The 13451-nt window shown below is 45.0% G+C and overlaps 1 protein-coding gene across 7 annotated transcripts in view; it reads right to left on the bottom strand.

Moving 5' to 3' along the window:
• LOC111952586 (polyamine-transporting ATPase 13A3) overlaps positions 1 to 13451 on the bottom strand; it is a 70156-nt gene that overhangs the window by 24084 nt on the left and 32621 nt on the right. For all 7 annotated transcript variants that reach the window (XM_070435108.1, XM_023971416.2, XM_023971415.2 and 4 more), the window contains 16 exons: positions 8658 to 8742; positions 8215 to 8388; positions 7421 to 7600; positions 7155 to 7225; positions 6893 to 6976; positions 6222 to 6291; positions 5403 to 5537; positions 4803 to 4875; positions 4308 to 4439; positions 3982 to 4158; positions 3674 to 3831; positions 3292 to 3480; positions 2926 to 3138; positions 2501 to 2620; positions 2215 to 2232; positions 1959 to 2112 (listed from right to left, as the gene is read on the bottom strand). In XM_070435108.1, coding sequence (XP_070291209.1) covers positions 1959 to 2112; positions 2215 to 2232; positions 2501 to 2620; positions 2926 to 3138; positions 3292 to 3480; positions 3674 to 3831; positions 3982 to 4158; positions 4308 to 4439; positions 4803 to 4875; positions 5403 to 5537; positions 6222 to 6291; positions 6893 to 6976; positions 7155 to 7225; positions 7421 to 7600; positions 8215 to 8388; positions 8658 to 8708 — 1999 coding nt within the window. In that variant the 5' untranslated portion in view covers positions 8709 to 8742. The remainder of the gene's footprint in view (positions 1 to 1958; positions 2113 to 2214; positions 2233 to 2500; positions 2621 to 2925; positions 3139 to 3291; positions 3481 to 3673; positions 3832 to 3981; positions 4159 to 4307; positions 4440 to 4802; positions 4876 to 5402; positions 5538 to 6221; positions 6292 to 6892; positions 6977 to 7154; positions 7226 to 7420; positions 7601 to 8214; positions 8389 to 8657; positions 8743 to 13451) is intronic.

Here is a 13451-nt window from a genome sequence, read left to right on the forward strand (position 1 = left end):
GGCTATGAACTCAAATAGTCGTACGGTATGCTTTCGCAGTAAAGCATTTTAAAAATCTGACGCCGTGGTTGGATTCACAAGAAGTTAATTTTTAAACCTATGTAAAATATGTTTTGTTTTCTGAATTTTTACAATGAGTATTTCTGTATTTGAATTTGGCGCACAGTAGTTTCACTGGCTGTCTAAGAGGTGGGACGCTAACGTCTCACGTACCCAAGAGAGGTTAAGACACTAAAAGCTTACAGACGGCAGGCAATTAAGTCAGTTATGAAAACTTAGGACACGAAAGAGGCCTTTCTACTGACTCTGAAAAACACCAAAAGAAAGATGCCCAAGGTCCCTGCTCATCTGCATGAACGTGCCTTAGGCATGCTGCAAGGAGGCATGAGGACTGCAGATGTGGCCAGGGCAATAAATTGCAATGTTCGTACTGTGAGATGCCTAAGACAGCGCTACAGGGAGACAAGACGGACAGCTGATCGTCCTCGCAGTGGCAGACCACGTGTAACAACACATGCACAGGATCGGTACATCCGAACATCACACCTGCGGGACAGGTACAGGATGGCAACAACAACTGCCCGAGTTACACCAGGAACGCACAATCCCTCCATCAGTGCTCAGACTGTTCGCAATTGGCTGAGAGAGGCTCAACTGAGGGCTTGTAGGCCTATTGTAAGGCAGGTCCTCACCAGACATCACTGGCAACAACGTCGCCTATGGGCACAAACCCACTGTTGCTGGACCAGACAAGACTGGCAAAAAGTGCTCTTCACTGACGAGTTGCGGTTTTGTCTCACATGGGGTGATGGTCGGATTCACGTTTATCGTCGAAGGAATGAGCATAACACCGAGGCCTGTACTCTGGAGCGGGATCGATTTGGAGGTCGAGCGTTCGTCATGGTCTGGAGCGGTGTGTCACAGCATCATCGGACTGAGCTTGTCATTGCAGGCAATCTCAACGCTATGCGTTACAGGGAAGATATCCTCCTCCCTCATGTGGTACCCTTCCTGCAGGCTCATCCTGACATGACCCTCCAGCATGACAATGCCACCAGCCATACTGCTCATTCTGTGCATGATTTCCTGCAAGACAGGAATGTCAGTGTTCTGCCATGGCCAGCGAAGAGCCCGGCTCTCAATCCCATTGAGTACGTCTGGGACCTGTTGGATCGGAGGGTGAGGGCTAGGGCCATTCCTCCCAGAAATGTCCGGGAACTCGCAGGTGCCTTGGTGGAAGCGTGGGGTAACATCTCACAGCAAGAACGGGAAAATCTGGTGCAGTACATGAGGAGGAGATGCACTGCAGTACTTAATGCAGCTGGTGGCCACACCAGATACTGACTGTTACTTCTGATTTTGACCCCACCTTATGTTCAGGGACACATTATTCCATTTATGTTAGTCACATGTCTGTGGAACTTGTTCAGTTTGTCTCAGTTGTTGAATCTTGTTATGTTCATACAAATATTTACACATGTTAAGTTTGCTGAAAATAAACCCAGTTGACAGAGGACATTTCTTTTTTTTGCTGAGTTTAGACATATGACATTGAAATGTCTATTCTTTTGGTGCTTTTGTAAGTGTAATGTTCACAGCAAATGTTTTATAGTTTATTATCCATTTCACTTGCTTTGACAAAGTAAACATTGGTTTCCCATGCCAATAAAGCCCTTAAATAGACTTTTTGTGTGTGTGTGAGAGTGAGAGATGGGTTCAGAAACTTCTTGGAAATGAAGGAAAAGACAAGATTCCAGGCAGTAAACCTTTGAAACTTTGTGATCATGCCCCTACACCGTTGACATCAAAGCGGTCGATTATCTCACTTGGTTAGACCAAGGGACTAACAATTCAGTAGCAGAGCATTCGTTCGTTACTATACTGACCGTAACTTCTTCTCAATAGGAGCGTCTGCAAAGTATATAGGCACATTCAGAGTAAACAGTTAAGAGACCAACCAGTGTCTTTCTTGCAGAGGCTGGCCACGACCTCTGGCGCCCCCTTGAGGTAGGCGTCCATGCGCTTCTCCCCCAGCAGACGGGCCACCACACACATCCTCTGCAGCGCCGAGGAGAAGGGGAACTGACGCACGATACCAATCTCATAGGCCGACTGCATGAGGACACAACACACAGAATGACCTTTAACCTCCAGATCTTTCACCTCTATGTAAAGGTACAATAAATATTCCAAACTTGAGATTGCACTACTTACCGACAACTCATACAGCTCCTACAATGTGAAAGAGAAGAAAATAGAGTGAATGTACAATCAAACAGTGCATTTCAACGAATGCGAGAGGAACATAGAATGTGAACATAGAAAACCCAGATACCATTCAGAACTATGATTAACATGAACTTAAACGTTTACACATGACCAAGAGCTAACAGCAACAGACCAAATCAACATGATGAGGGAGACATGATCAATGCTGAGGGTGGGTGTCCATTGGGGGCAGCACTGAGCCTTGCTCTCAGGAGGGGTAACCTGTTCGTACCATGTCCTGTTCAGGTGACACGACAGGCTCGGGGGGCATCAGTTGCTTGGGGGGCCGCACCACGGTGGGCATGATACGGTTGTGGAGGGAGGTCTCCTCCTCAGTGGCCTCCTCCAGGATCTGACAGGGAGAGGAGGTAGGAGAGAGGACACTGTCAGGAGAGGAGTCAACATTAGAAAATCTAAGCGGCATCGAAAGTCAAGATTTCAGCTGACCAGCATCTCAAAATGGATACCATAAGTGTGATCGGAACAACATTGAAAGTCAGGGAGAAGCAAATGTATGTCTGAAAATAGAAGGCCGGAGAATCTCTCAAAGCAACATATTTTGAGTCAACATTTCTGAGCATGAAAGACATTGTTTGGGTAAAGAAAGAGTGAAGGACACACAGGTTAGAGATTAAGGGTAAAGTTTCAGTCACTCACCCAGCCTGTGGCCTCGAACATCTTCAGATCCAGAGGGTCTCCGGACAGCTTTCCATCGATATTGGTAAGAGAGTGGCAGGTGGCCATGCAGGCTACAAACTGGGACTTAACCAGAGTGTCCTTATAGGCATTCTCCTCTGACAGGTGGAAAGTCCCCTTCTCCACTCTCTGGACTCCCCACAGGTCTAATCCATCCTCTGTGAGTGTACCTGTCTGAGGACAAAGGCACAAAGTGAATAGGGGAGATAAATAGCACTAACTGTTGAGCAGGGCAATTACCATACCGGATCACCACACCACGACTAGTTTCCCCAGCACAGCCTCTCCTCTACCAATGTGTGTGTGTGTATGTGTGTGTGTGTCCACCTTGTCGAAGCAGACCAGGTTGAGCTGGCCACAGATGTTGATCCTCTGGGGGCTGATGCAGAAGATGCCGATGCGTTTGAGGCGGCGCTGGGCGTAAACGATGCCCGCCGTCATGGCAGCGGGCAGCGCGGGGGGCACGGTGATGGTGATGATGTCCAGAGACTCAATGATGATGGTCTTGGCTGGCACCTGGGGTACAGTAGAGAAGGTAAGGAAAATAATGACAATACAGCAGGGGTTAATGTAGGGATTGAATTGGTTGTGAAGCTAACCAGCCATAATAGTCCACTGTGACCTAGAAACCTTGTACACTCTCCCTCCCACTCCCTCCCCAGCCCTGCAGTAGCCCAGCCAGAGTATAGTGTACTGTGTGGCCCAGTACATTGTTCATGATGCTGAGGACGATGGAGTAGACAAAGCCGATGCCAGCTATAGCCACCAGGCACAGCAGGAAGAGGTAGGCGTCGCGGTACAGCTTGAAGTCGGTGGGCTTGGGGTACAGGATGGAGCGCACCAGCTGGCCCTTAGCCGTGCTGAAACCTGGGGGGGATGGAGGAGGAGCTACATTCAGAATATGGTAAACGCTCCTTATTTTATTATCCAAAATCAGATCATGATCGTACAACAATTTGAAAAGGTATACTGTGTGTGTTGTGACTGAGGACACGAACGGACACACAGACGGCTAACCTGTGCGGACCACCACTGCCTTGACCAGCTCCCCTGAGTAGAAGCGGGTCTGTATGACGTGCGTGCCACAGAAGAGGGTGTGTCTCTTGTGCTCCTCCATGCTGTAAGCTGCGTCACCCTCCTTGTCCCCTTCGCCCGGGTTGGGGAGGTTGGTCTTGGTGACTGGCACACTCTCGCCTTGGGGGAGGAGGAAGAGCCAGGTATTTACAGAGTGTAGTGTTGTGTGAGGCTTTGCACAAATGTCAAATAAATATATTTTTGAATTTTGTATTTGGCAAGTGACCAGCAGTGACAGAGAGCGAGAAGGCAGAATCTCCAAGTCTCACCTGTCAGCATGCTCTCGTTGACGATGCAGGTGCCGCTGACCAGCACCGCGTCGCAGGGCATAATGGTCCCGTTGCTAGGGATGACCATGACGTCGCCAGGCACCAGGTCAGTGGACAGGGCCTCCTCGATGTCTTAGGATTCAACAGAGGGGAGAGCAGGTGTGGAGAGAGGGGAGAGCAGATGTGGAGAGAGGGGAGAGGGAGAGAGAGGAGGGGAATGCAGGGACAGTACAGAGGGAGAGAGGAGTGGAAGGAAGGGAGGATAAAAGAGAGGTATTCTGTGCGTCAGAGCCCCAGTCTTGTTCAGAACATCTCTCATTACTCACGCCCATCTGGGCAGCAGGGGGAAAATGCTGAGGCATCACATGCACAGCCTGAGCCCGCCGTGGGAGCGCACACACACACACACACACACACGGATAAGTGTGCCGTTCTACTGGTGAATTGAACACTAGTCAAAGTGCATGAAATCTTAGTGAGGTATATTAGACAAACCGTTGCTGGCTCTGCAGACTGAAACTCGGACAATACTGTGTGCTGACACCATGTCATGAAGCGTGACGTATTGCTGAAAAGGAGAGAACAGCCAATAAGCATAACCACCATCAGGTGCTACAAAAACAGGCCTCTAGTTAATAGATTCTCAATGTCCCTTGAAATTTCCAGACAAGACTTTGCTGCCCCCTCCCCATCCATCTATCATCCATCCAACCTCTCTCTTGATCTCCCTCTTCCATATGCTGTGTGATTCTAAGGGGGATTTCTCCTTCTCTTTGTGTAAACCTAGGGCCCCAGGAGAAGCCTCCACCCCTTCACCTCCCTCCATCTCTCTACTTATACAGTGTGATTGTAAGGGGGTGAACCCAGGGCCCTAGAGTGGGGAGGGGGCTAAAGTCTGTTTTAGTCCAGATGTGCCTAGTTCAGCCTGGTTCCAGCCAGTTCAGAAAGGCCCCAGACTCACCTTTTGTATTGAATACATTTTTCCAAATTGTGGAAGGAATAATAAGATTGGGGATGAGAAGGGTTGAGAAAGAGTTAGAAAGGGAAGACAGACAAAAAGGGATAGAGGAGACCAAGAGGCGGGGACAGACGTACCTTTTTGATGGTGTACAGCGAGGTAGCTATGGAAATGACCGACATAAAGACGATGGCTGCGGCATAGTAGTAGTACTCATCAGCACTCCACAGGATCACACTGAAGAGCTGGAAGATGTAGAAAGGGTTGAGAACCTGCAGGAGGGAAAGAAAGAAAGAAGCATGTCAAACAACTTCTTCAAAACAAAAAGCTTTGACATTCACTAGAATAATGCCTGATTAAGCCCTATAGCAGACTAACCATAATATATCATGTTTGGCTCAATAGTGTGAAAAGGGTATAAATGTGAAATATCTCTTGACACATATGGTTCAATTTGTTTATTTATACAGAGAGTGCAGCAGACAGAGAGAGAGGGAGACAAACAGAGACATGGAGACTGTCGCAGAGACCGTGGGGTCAAAGAGAGCGAGAGAGACGTCAGAGAGATAGAAAGACAATAAGGAGCTGAGAGGAACTGCGGAGGTGGAAAATGCTGTTTTTACTGCCATTGTTGGCCCTGTTCACAGTGTTCACTCATTAGACTAAAGACAACCTCCCTGCAACAACTCAGAATCTAAATCTGTCCGGTCAGAAAAAAATTCCATTCAACAGAACTTTCCCATTAGAATGTCAGGCACAGAAGCTCATTATCTTGATCATTATCTCAGCTAAATTAGCTATTGATTTCGATAGGCACCTTTGGATGTAAATAATTCATATAGACTTATGTTATCAATTAGGTGTCAGAGAAATTGAGCTCTGGTAAGAAAATCAAGCATCCTTAAAGTAGTGGGTATGAACACCTTATTCCCATTTACACTCAAAACCTCTCCTACCTCTTTGATTAGCAGCTTGAAAACGGAAGGCACTTTCACTGCAATTTCATTCACTCCGAAAAACAGTCTCCTGTGGGAAAGCACGAGAGAAGGTTGAACATTTACAGTTCAAACTAACAACATTCAACTTTATAACAAATGTTTGTCTCTCACACACACAGTCACAATGTGTCTAATAAAACCATTGATAAGGTGTGACACTGACAGTGCTACATTAAGTAGGTCAGAGTCACACACATGAACACACCCTACCTCCCTCTAGATGCTGGGTGAGTGACACATGGGGAACAGAAGGCCAGCTCTGAGCAGACTGACATCCAACAGGGCTATTAGAAGGTGTTGTCAGGGCTTTGTAAGGTGACTGGGCATTGGAAGTCTGGGCGTCTAAGGTGACAGAGAGGCTGCTGTAGCCTGCAGTGGTATAACAGTATCTGCTTTCAACCGTGAAGTCTGGCACTGGGGGATGGGGGTAATGAATCTACCGTAGGAAGGTCAGGGTTAAGTGTAATAGAGTAACAATATACATTTTGCTGGTATCAGTACCACCTTTGAGTGACTTAGCTAATGCACCAAAACCAAGCATTCCTATGGGGTGAATTTAACCTCAACACATCACATTGCTCAAACCATCATGACCTTTCACTCTGTACAAGGTGTTTGGTATAACTTACCTGTACTCCTGCTGGTTGCTGGTGAGCCCCGTGCTGTGCTCTGAGTGGACGGTGGAACAGGTCACCTCTCGGTCCTCCAGGCCCCTGTGGTGTGTGTGTGTGTGTGTGTGTGAGTGTGTGTGTGTGTGTGAGTGAGTGAGTGAGTGAGTGAAAGAAGGGAAACGAGGCCTCCATCAGAACATTTACTTGGACACGCATTACACAAACCATTTGGAAAGTATCCAGGTCACTGGCTATAATAATGGTCTGTTAAATTTCTTACGTTAATACTTCAAAATTTTGGACCTCGTCGTTCCAGTAGTACTTGGTGCTATGGAGTGTAAAATAGCGAATCTGAAGGGAGAAAGAAATAAAAATGTTATCAAAAATAACTAAGGCAGAAACTTTTTTGATTTGTGCTTTTCCCTCCCCATTTCATTGACCATAAAGGTGTATGTTTTTGAGCGTGAGTGTATGTGAGAAAGAAACCGGTAAAGAAAGCAAAAAAGACAGACGTGTGTTATTGTGTGTGCCATCGCGTGGTATTACCTGAGTGGGTTGGTACTCTGCGTACTTCCTGATTAACTCCTGGGTGAAGCCGTCCGAGGGGTGGGGGGAGTGTCCATTAGCCATGGGGGGAGTGGTCTGAGTCTCCAGGCTGTCAAAGGGGTTCTTTCCAGGGGCCAGCATCACACGCACCTTGGCCAGGAACCAGCGCTTAAAGTCATCCTGAGACACACATATACCATCAGCGGTGACAGGTTCTCTGGTATTCACATATTTGGACAGTGAAGCTAAATTTCCTTCGTATGTGAAGAGCCTATGATTCAGTGAAGGACAGTTAGAATTTGATGCATTATACGTGTTTGTACAGGTGGTGCAAAAAGTCAGATTGACACCTTAAGTCAACTTCTCTCATATCCTACAGTAGGAAGGAACATTGATATGATTGATAAGATTCCCAATAAGTATTTAAGGGTTAAGTGTGTCCTGAAAGTGGCCATTGTGATTACCATGGAAGTTTCGATGCTAATTGTTTACGTCACATTTTTTGTTGAATGTTGGCTGTATTTCATGAACCTACACAAATCCATAGTGTCAGGAAATCCTTATAAACTTTTGCTCAATGGTGTGGAGAGGTGTGGTTATTAAGGATTGTCCAGTAACACATGACTTATGTTTGAATAAGACAACACTTAATTAAGAACTAATAAATGTCTTATAAGATACTTATAAATATGCTAACAAACTACAAATTGGTGGCTGATACATCTACTTTAAAATGAAGTGTTATGAAAATATTCAGATTGGTTGCCGCCGTGGTGAAGAGGACATTGGCCTACGGTTGATTGGAGCAGCACCACTTCGGCCTCTCTGACGGTGGTCCGGGTGCAGGTGGCCTTCACACACCACTCTGGCATCCAGTAGAGCAGCAGCAGGAGGAAACCCCCTGTACACAGCACCCCCAGGCTCACCACTGCCACACGCCACCGACACACACGGTACCCCTGGAGCTCCTAGCGGGGGCCAGAGGGGACGGTTAAAACGGCAGTTCATATGGGGTCATCAGGGGAGTTTGAGTCAAGTTTTAACATGAGTTTGTATACCATTTGATTTGAATAAACTATTAGGCGTTGGCATATGTGCAATTCAGAAAGAGAGAGAGAGCGAGAAAGAAAGAGCGAGAGAGAGCAGGAGGGGTAGGAAGAGCGGGAGGGAAAAGAGAGCGGGAGGGAAAAGAGAGCGGGAGGGAAAGAACTCGAGGAGGTAAAATAAGGAAACACACCATCTCATCCTCCTCATCCTTATTCACGATCTTCAGTTCTTCCTTCTCCATTCTGCAGATAAGTCACCAAGCCCACAGAGCACAGCTTCATTGAAACAAGAACACAATGACACCACTACATGAGAATGTGAGTCTTCCCCAGTACGAGAGGAAAAGTATATCCCAGAGTATGTGTCCAACCCAGTGCATACCAGAACATGAATCAACCACACCACTAGTGTAGCGACTGAAACCAGAACCATATACACACAGACATCTGAATGAATGAATGAATGATGAACTAGAACAGACCGGACAGGGCTGGAATATTTGGGAGCAAACATTAGGGCTGGGAATTGCCAGGGACCTCACGATACGATATTATCACGATTCTTAGGTGCCAATACATAATGTATTTGATACTGAAATATTATTGTGATTTGATGTTCAAAACATATTATTCACTATTAGGGTTTCACATTTTGGGGAATATTCAGAGGTGGAAACTTTCCGTGGGAATTAACGGGAATATATGGGAATTAATATTAATACCATTTCAAATATAGATGTTTATTTGCATTGGATATATTTACCATATCATATGGAGACAAACATAAACCTTTTACCGTATCATAAGTAGACAATTGCAAATTATTAAATCCTTCCAATAAAAATAAAAAACAACATAGTTATGAAAATAACTTTAATTGATTGAGTGGACTCTTCACATGGGATGATTTCACTGAACAACAAAAGGGAATATTGAATGATCCCCAATGATCCATCGCATCTCCCAAAAATGTTTTCAACATACATCTGTAAAATTCCTTAACTATTTATCGTAGATGGAATTGTATTTGGGGAAACATTTTTTTCCCCTAATCTTTACAGGAAAATGCCACGGGCACTATCTGATTTGTGGAGACATTTCACTGCAGCTAATGTAGAAGGAAAAGCTGTGTACATTTAGCAAATACTGTGCTAAATCATATGTGAAGAATGCAACAAAGATGCAGAATCATCTGGCCAAGTGCATAAAGTTCCCTCAGCGCTCACAACAAGCAACCTCTGACAAAAGTCCCTGTACTTCTATTCGAGGTGAAAATGATGAATCAGATACCTTATCGATAACAACAGCTCATGGTCCTCATGGAATCAGAAGTGTTTTTGACTCAATGGAGGAACGTAGTCAGAAATGCTGATGAATGTCTTGCTCGAGCTGTGTATGCAACTGGTTCACCTCTGATGCTAATGTGTATTGGAAGGGATTTCTGAATGTTCTTCACCCAGCATACACCCCTCCAACCAGACATGCTTTATCTACTAATTTGCTGGATGCAGAGTTCAACAGAGTTCAAGTGAAGGTCAAGCAAATCATAGAGATAGCAGACTGTATTGCAATCATCTCTGATGGGTGGTCGAATGTTCGTGAGCAAGGAATAATTAACTACATCATCTCCACCCCTCAACCAGCATTCTACAAGAGCATAGATACAAGGGACAACAGACACACCGGTCTCTACAATGCAGATGTCATCAATGACCTTGGACCACAGAAGGTATTTGCACTGGTGACAGACAATGCTGTGAACATGAAGGCTGCTTGGTCTAAAGTGGAGGAGTCCTACCCTCACATCACACCCATTGACTGTGCTGCTCATGCATTGAATCTGCTCCTCAAGGACATCATGGCACTGAACAATGGCTCTCTACAAGAGAGCCAAGGAAATGGTTAGGTATGTGAAGGGTCATCAAGTTATAGCAGCAATCTAACTCACCAAGCAAAGTGTGAAGAATAAGAGCACAACATTGAAGCTGCCCAGCAACACCCGTTGGGGTGGTGTTATCATCATGTTTGACAGTCTCCTGGAGGGGAAGGAGTCTCTCCAAGAAATGGCCATATCACAGTGCCAATATCAAGAGGATCCTCCTGGATGATGTATTTTGGGAGAGAGTGGTAAGCAGCCTGAAACTCCTGAAACCTATAGCAGTAGCCATTGCACAGATTGAGGGAGACAATGTCATCCTGTCTGATGTTCAGACTCTGCTTGCAGATGTAGGAGAAGAAATCTGTACTGCCCTGCCCACTTCACTGTTGCTCCAAGCAGAGGAAACTGCAGTTCTGAAATGCATCAAAAAGTGTGAAGACTTCTGCCTGAAGCCCATACAAGCCGCAGCGTACATGTTGGACCCCAAGTATGCTGGCAAGAGCATCCTGTCTGGCGCAGAGATCAACAAGGCCTATGGTGTCATCACTAATGTGTCCCGCCACCTTGGCCTGGATGAGGGCAAGGTTCTTGGCAGTCTGGCAAAGTACACTTCCAAGCAAGGGCTTTGGAATGGAGATACAATATGGCAGTCGTGCCAGCATATCTCATCAGCCAGCTGTTGGAAGGGACTTCGTGGATCTGAGGCTCTTTCCCCTGTTGCCTCAATCATCCTCAAAATCCCACCTACATCAGCTACCTCAGAGTGCAACTGATCCTTGTTTGGGAACACACACACCAAAGCATGCAACAGGCTGACCAATACAAGGGTTGAAAAATTGGTGGCTATCCGGGCAAATTAGGCTTTTTGAGCCTGACAACGAGCCATCCTCAACAAGGTTGGAAAGTGACAATGAAGATGAGGCGTCAAGAGTCTGATGTTCAAGAGGTGTTCATTGAGGAGGTCCAGGGAGAAGACATGGAAGCCTGAGAGGAAGACAACCAAAGCTTTAGTTTCTAGACTATAATTTTACAGATGTATGTTGAAACCGTTTTTGGGAGATGCAATGGATCAGTGGGGATCATTCAATATTCCCTTTCTTTTGTTGTTCAGTGAAATCATTCCATGTGAAGAGTCAACTCATTTAATTAAAGTTCTATTCGTAACTAAAACGTTTTTAAAATGTCTATTGGAAGGATTTAATAACTTGCAATTATGTCTACTTATGATAAGGTAAAAGGTTCACGTTTCCAAATGATATGGTAATTATATCAATGCAAAAAAAACATCTACATTTAAATGGTATTAATATTAACTTGCATATATTCCTGTTAATTCCCACAAAGATTCCACCTCTGAATATTCCCTAACCCTAGTCCTTTACCCTAACCCTGGCTACCTACTAGTCGCACGTATGACCAAAATATGTTATCACGGTAAACCTTTTTTTTGTAGAGAAGTTATGACAGTATTTGACGGTATTTTATGTTTTTGAATAATACAAGTTCAGAATTTCCTTTTATGAGTAGGGCATGACCCTAGGGTGGAAAAACATACAGTTGAAGTCGGAAGTTTACATACAATTAGGTTGGAGTCATTAAAAACTACATTTTCAACCACTCCACAAATTTCTTGTTAACAAACTATAGTTTTGACAAGTTGGTTAGGACATCTACTTTGTGCATGACACAAGTAATTTTTCCAACAATTGTTTATAGACAGATTTCACTTATAATTCACTGTATCATTCCAGTGGGTCAGAGGTTTACATACACTAAGTTGACTGTGCCTTTAAACAGCTTGGAAAATGCCAGAAAATGATGTCATGGCTTTAGAAGCTTCTGATAGGCTAATTGACATCATTTGAGTCAATTAGAGGTGTACCTGTGGATGTATTTCAAGGCCTACCTTCAAACTCAGTGCCTTTTTACTTGACATCATGGGAAGATCAAAAGAAAAGATTGTAGACCTCCACAAGTCTGGTTCATCCTTGGGAGCAATTTCCAAACGCCTGAAGGTACCATGTTCATCTGTACAAACAATAGTACGCAAGTATAAACACCATGGGACCACGTAGCCGTCACACCGCTCAGGAAGGAGAGGCGTTCTGTCTCCTAGAGATTAATATACTTTGGTGCAAATCAATCCTAGAACAGCAAAGGACCTTGTGATGATACTGGAGGAAACGGGTACAAAAGTATCTATATCCACAGTGAAACGAGTCCTATAAATCGACATAACCTGAAAGGCCGCTCAGCAAGGAAGAAGCCAATGCTCCAAAACCACCATAAAAAAAAGCCAGACTACGTTTGCAACTGCACACGGGAACAAAGATCATACTTTTTGGAGAAATGTCCTCTGGTTTGATGAAACAAAAATAGAACTGTTTGACGATAATGACCATCATTATGTTTGGAGGAAAAAGGGGGAAGCTTGCAAGCCGAAGAACACCATCCCAACCGTGAAGCACGGGGGTGGCAGCATCATGTTGTGGGGGTGCTTTGCTGCAGGAGGGACTGGTGCACTTCACAAAATAGATGGCATCATGAGGCAGGACAATTATGTGGATATATTGAAGCAAGACATCAGTCAGGAAGTTAAAGCTTGGTCGCAAATGGGTCTTCCAAATGGACAATGACCCAAAGCATACTTCCAAAGTTGTGGCAAAATGGCTTAAGGACAACAAAGTCAAGGTATTGGAGTGGCCATCACAAAGCCCTGACCTCAATCCCATGGAAAATTTGTGGGCAGAACTGAAAAGGAATGTGCGAGCAAGGAGGCCTACAAACCTGACTCAGTTACACAAGCTCTGTCAGGAGGAAAGAGCTAAAATTCACCCAACTTATTGTGGGAAGCTTGTGGAAGGCTACCTAAAACATTGGACCCACGTTAAACAATTTCGGGATAGGTGTCCCCCTAGCGGGACAACTTCCAGTGAAATTGGAGGGCTCGCAATTCAAATAAATAATCATAAAAATGATTGATATTAAACATTTTAGGTACATAAGTGTAATATCGTCTGAAAGCTTAAATTCTTGTTAATCTAACTGCACTGTCCGATTTACAGTAGCTATTACAGCGAAAACATGCTATGCGATTGTTTGAGGA

Source organism: Salvelinus sp. IW2-2015, linkage group LG26, assembly GCF_002910315.2.
Source record: "Salvelinus sp. IW2-2015 linkage group LG26, ASM291031v2, whole genome shotgun sequence".
Classification (NCBI taxonomy): domain Eukaryota; kingdom Metazoa; phylum Chordata; class Actinopteri; order Salmoniformes; family Salmonidae; genus Salvelinus; species Salvelinus sp. IW2-2015.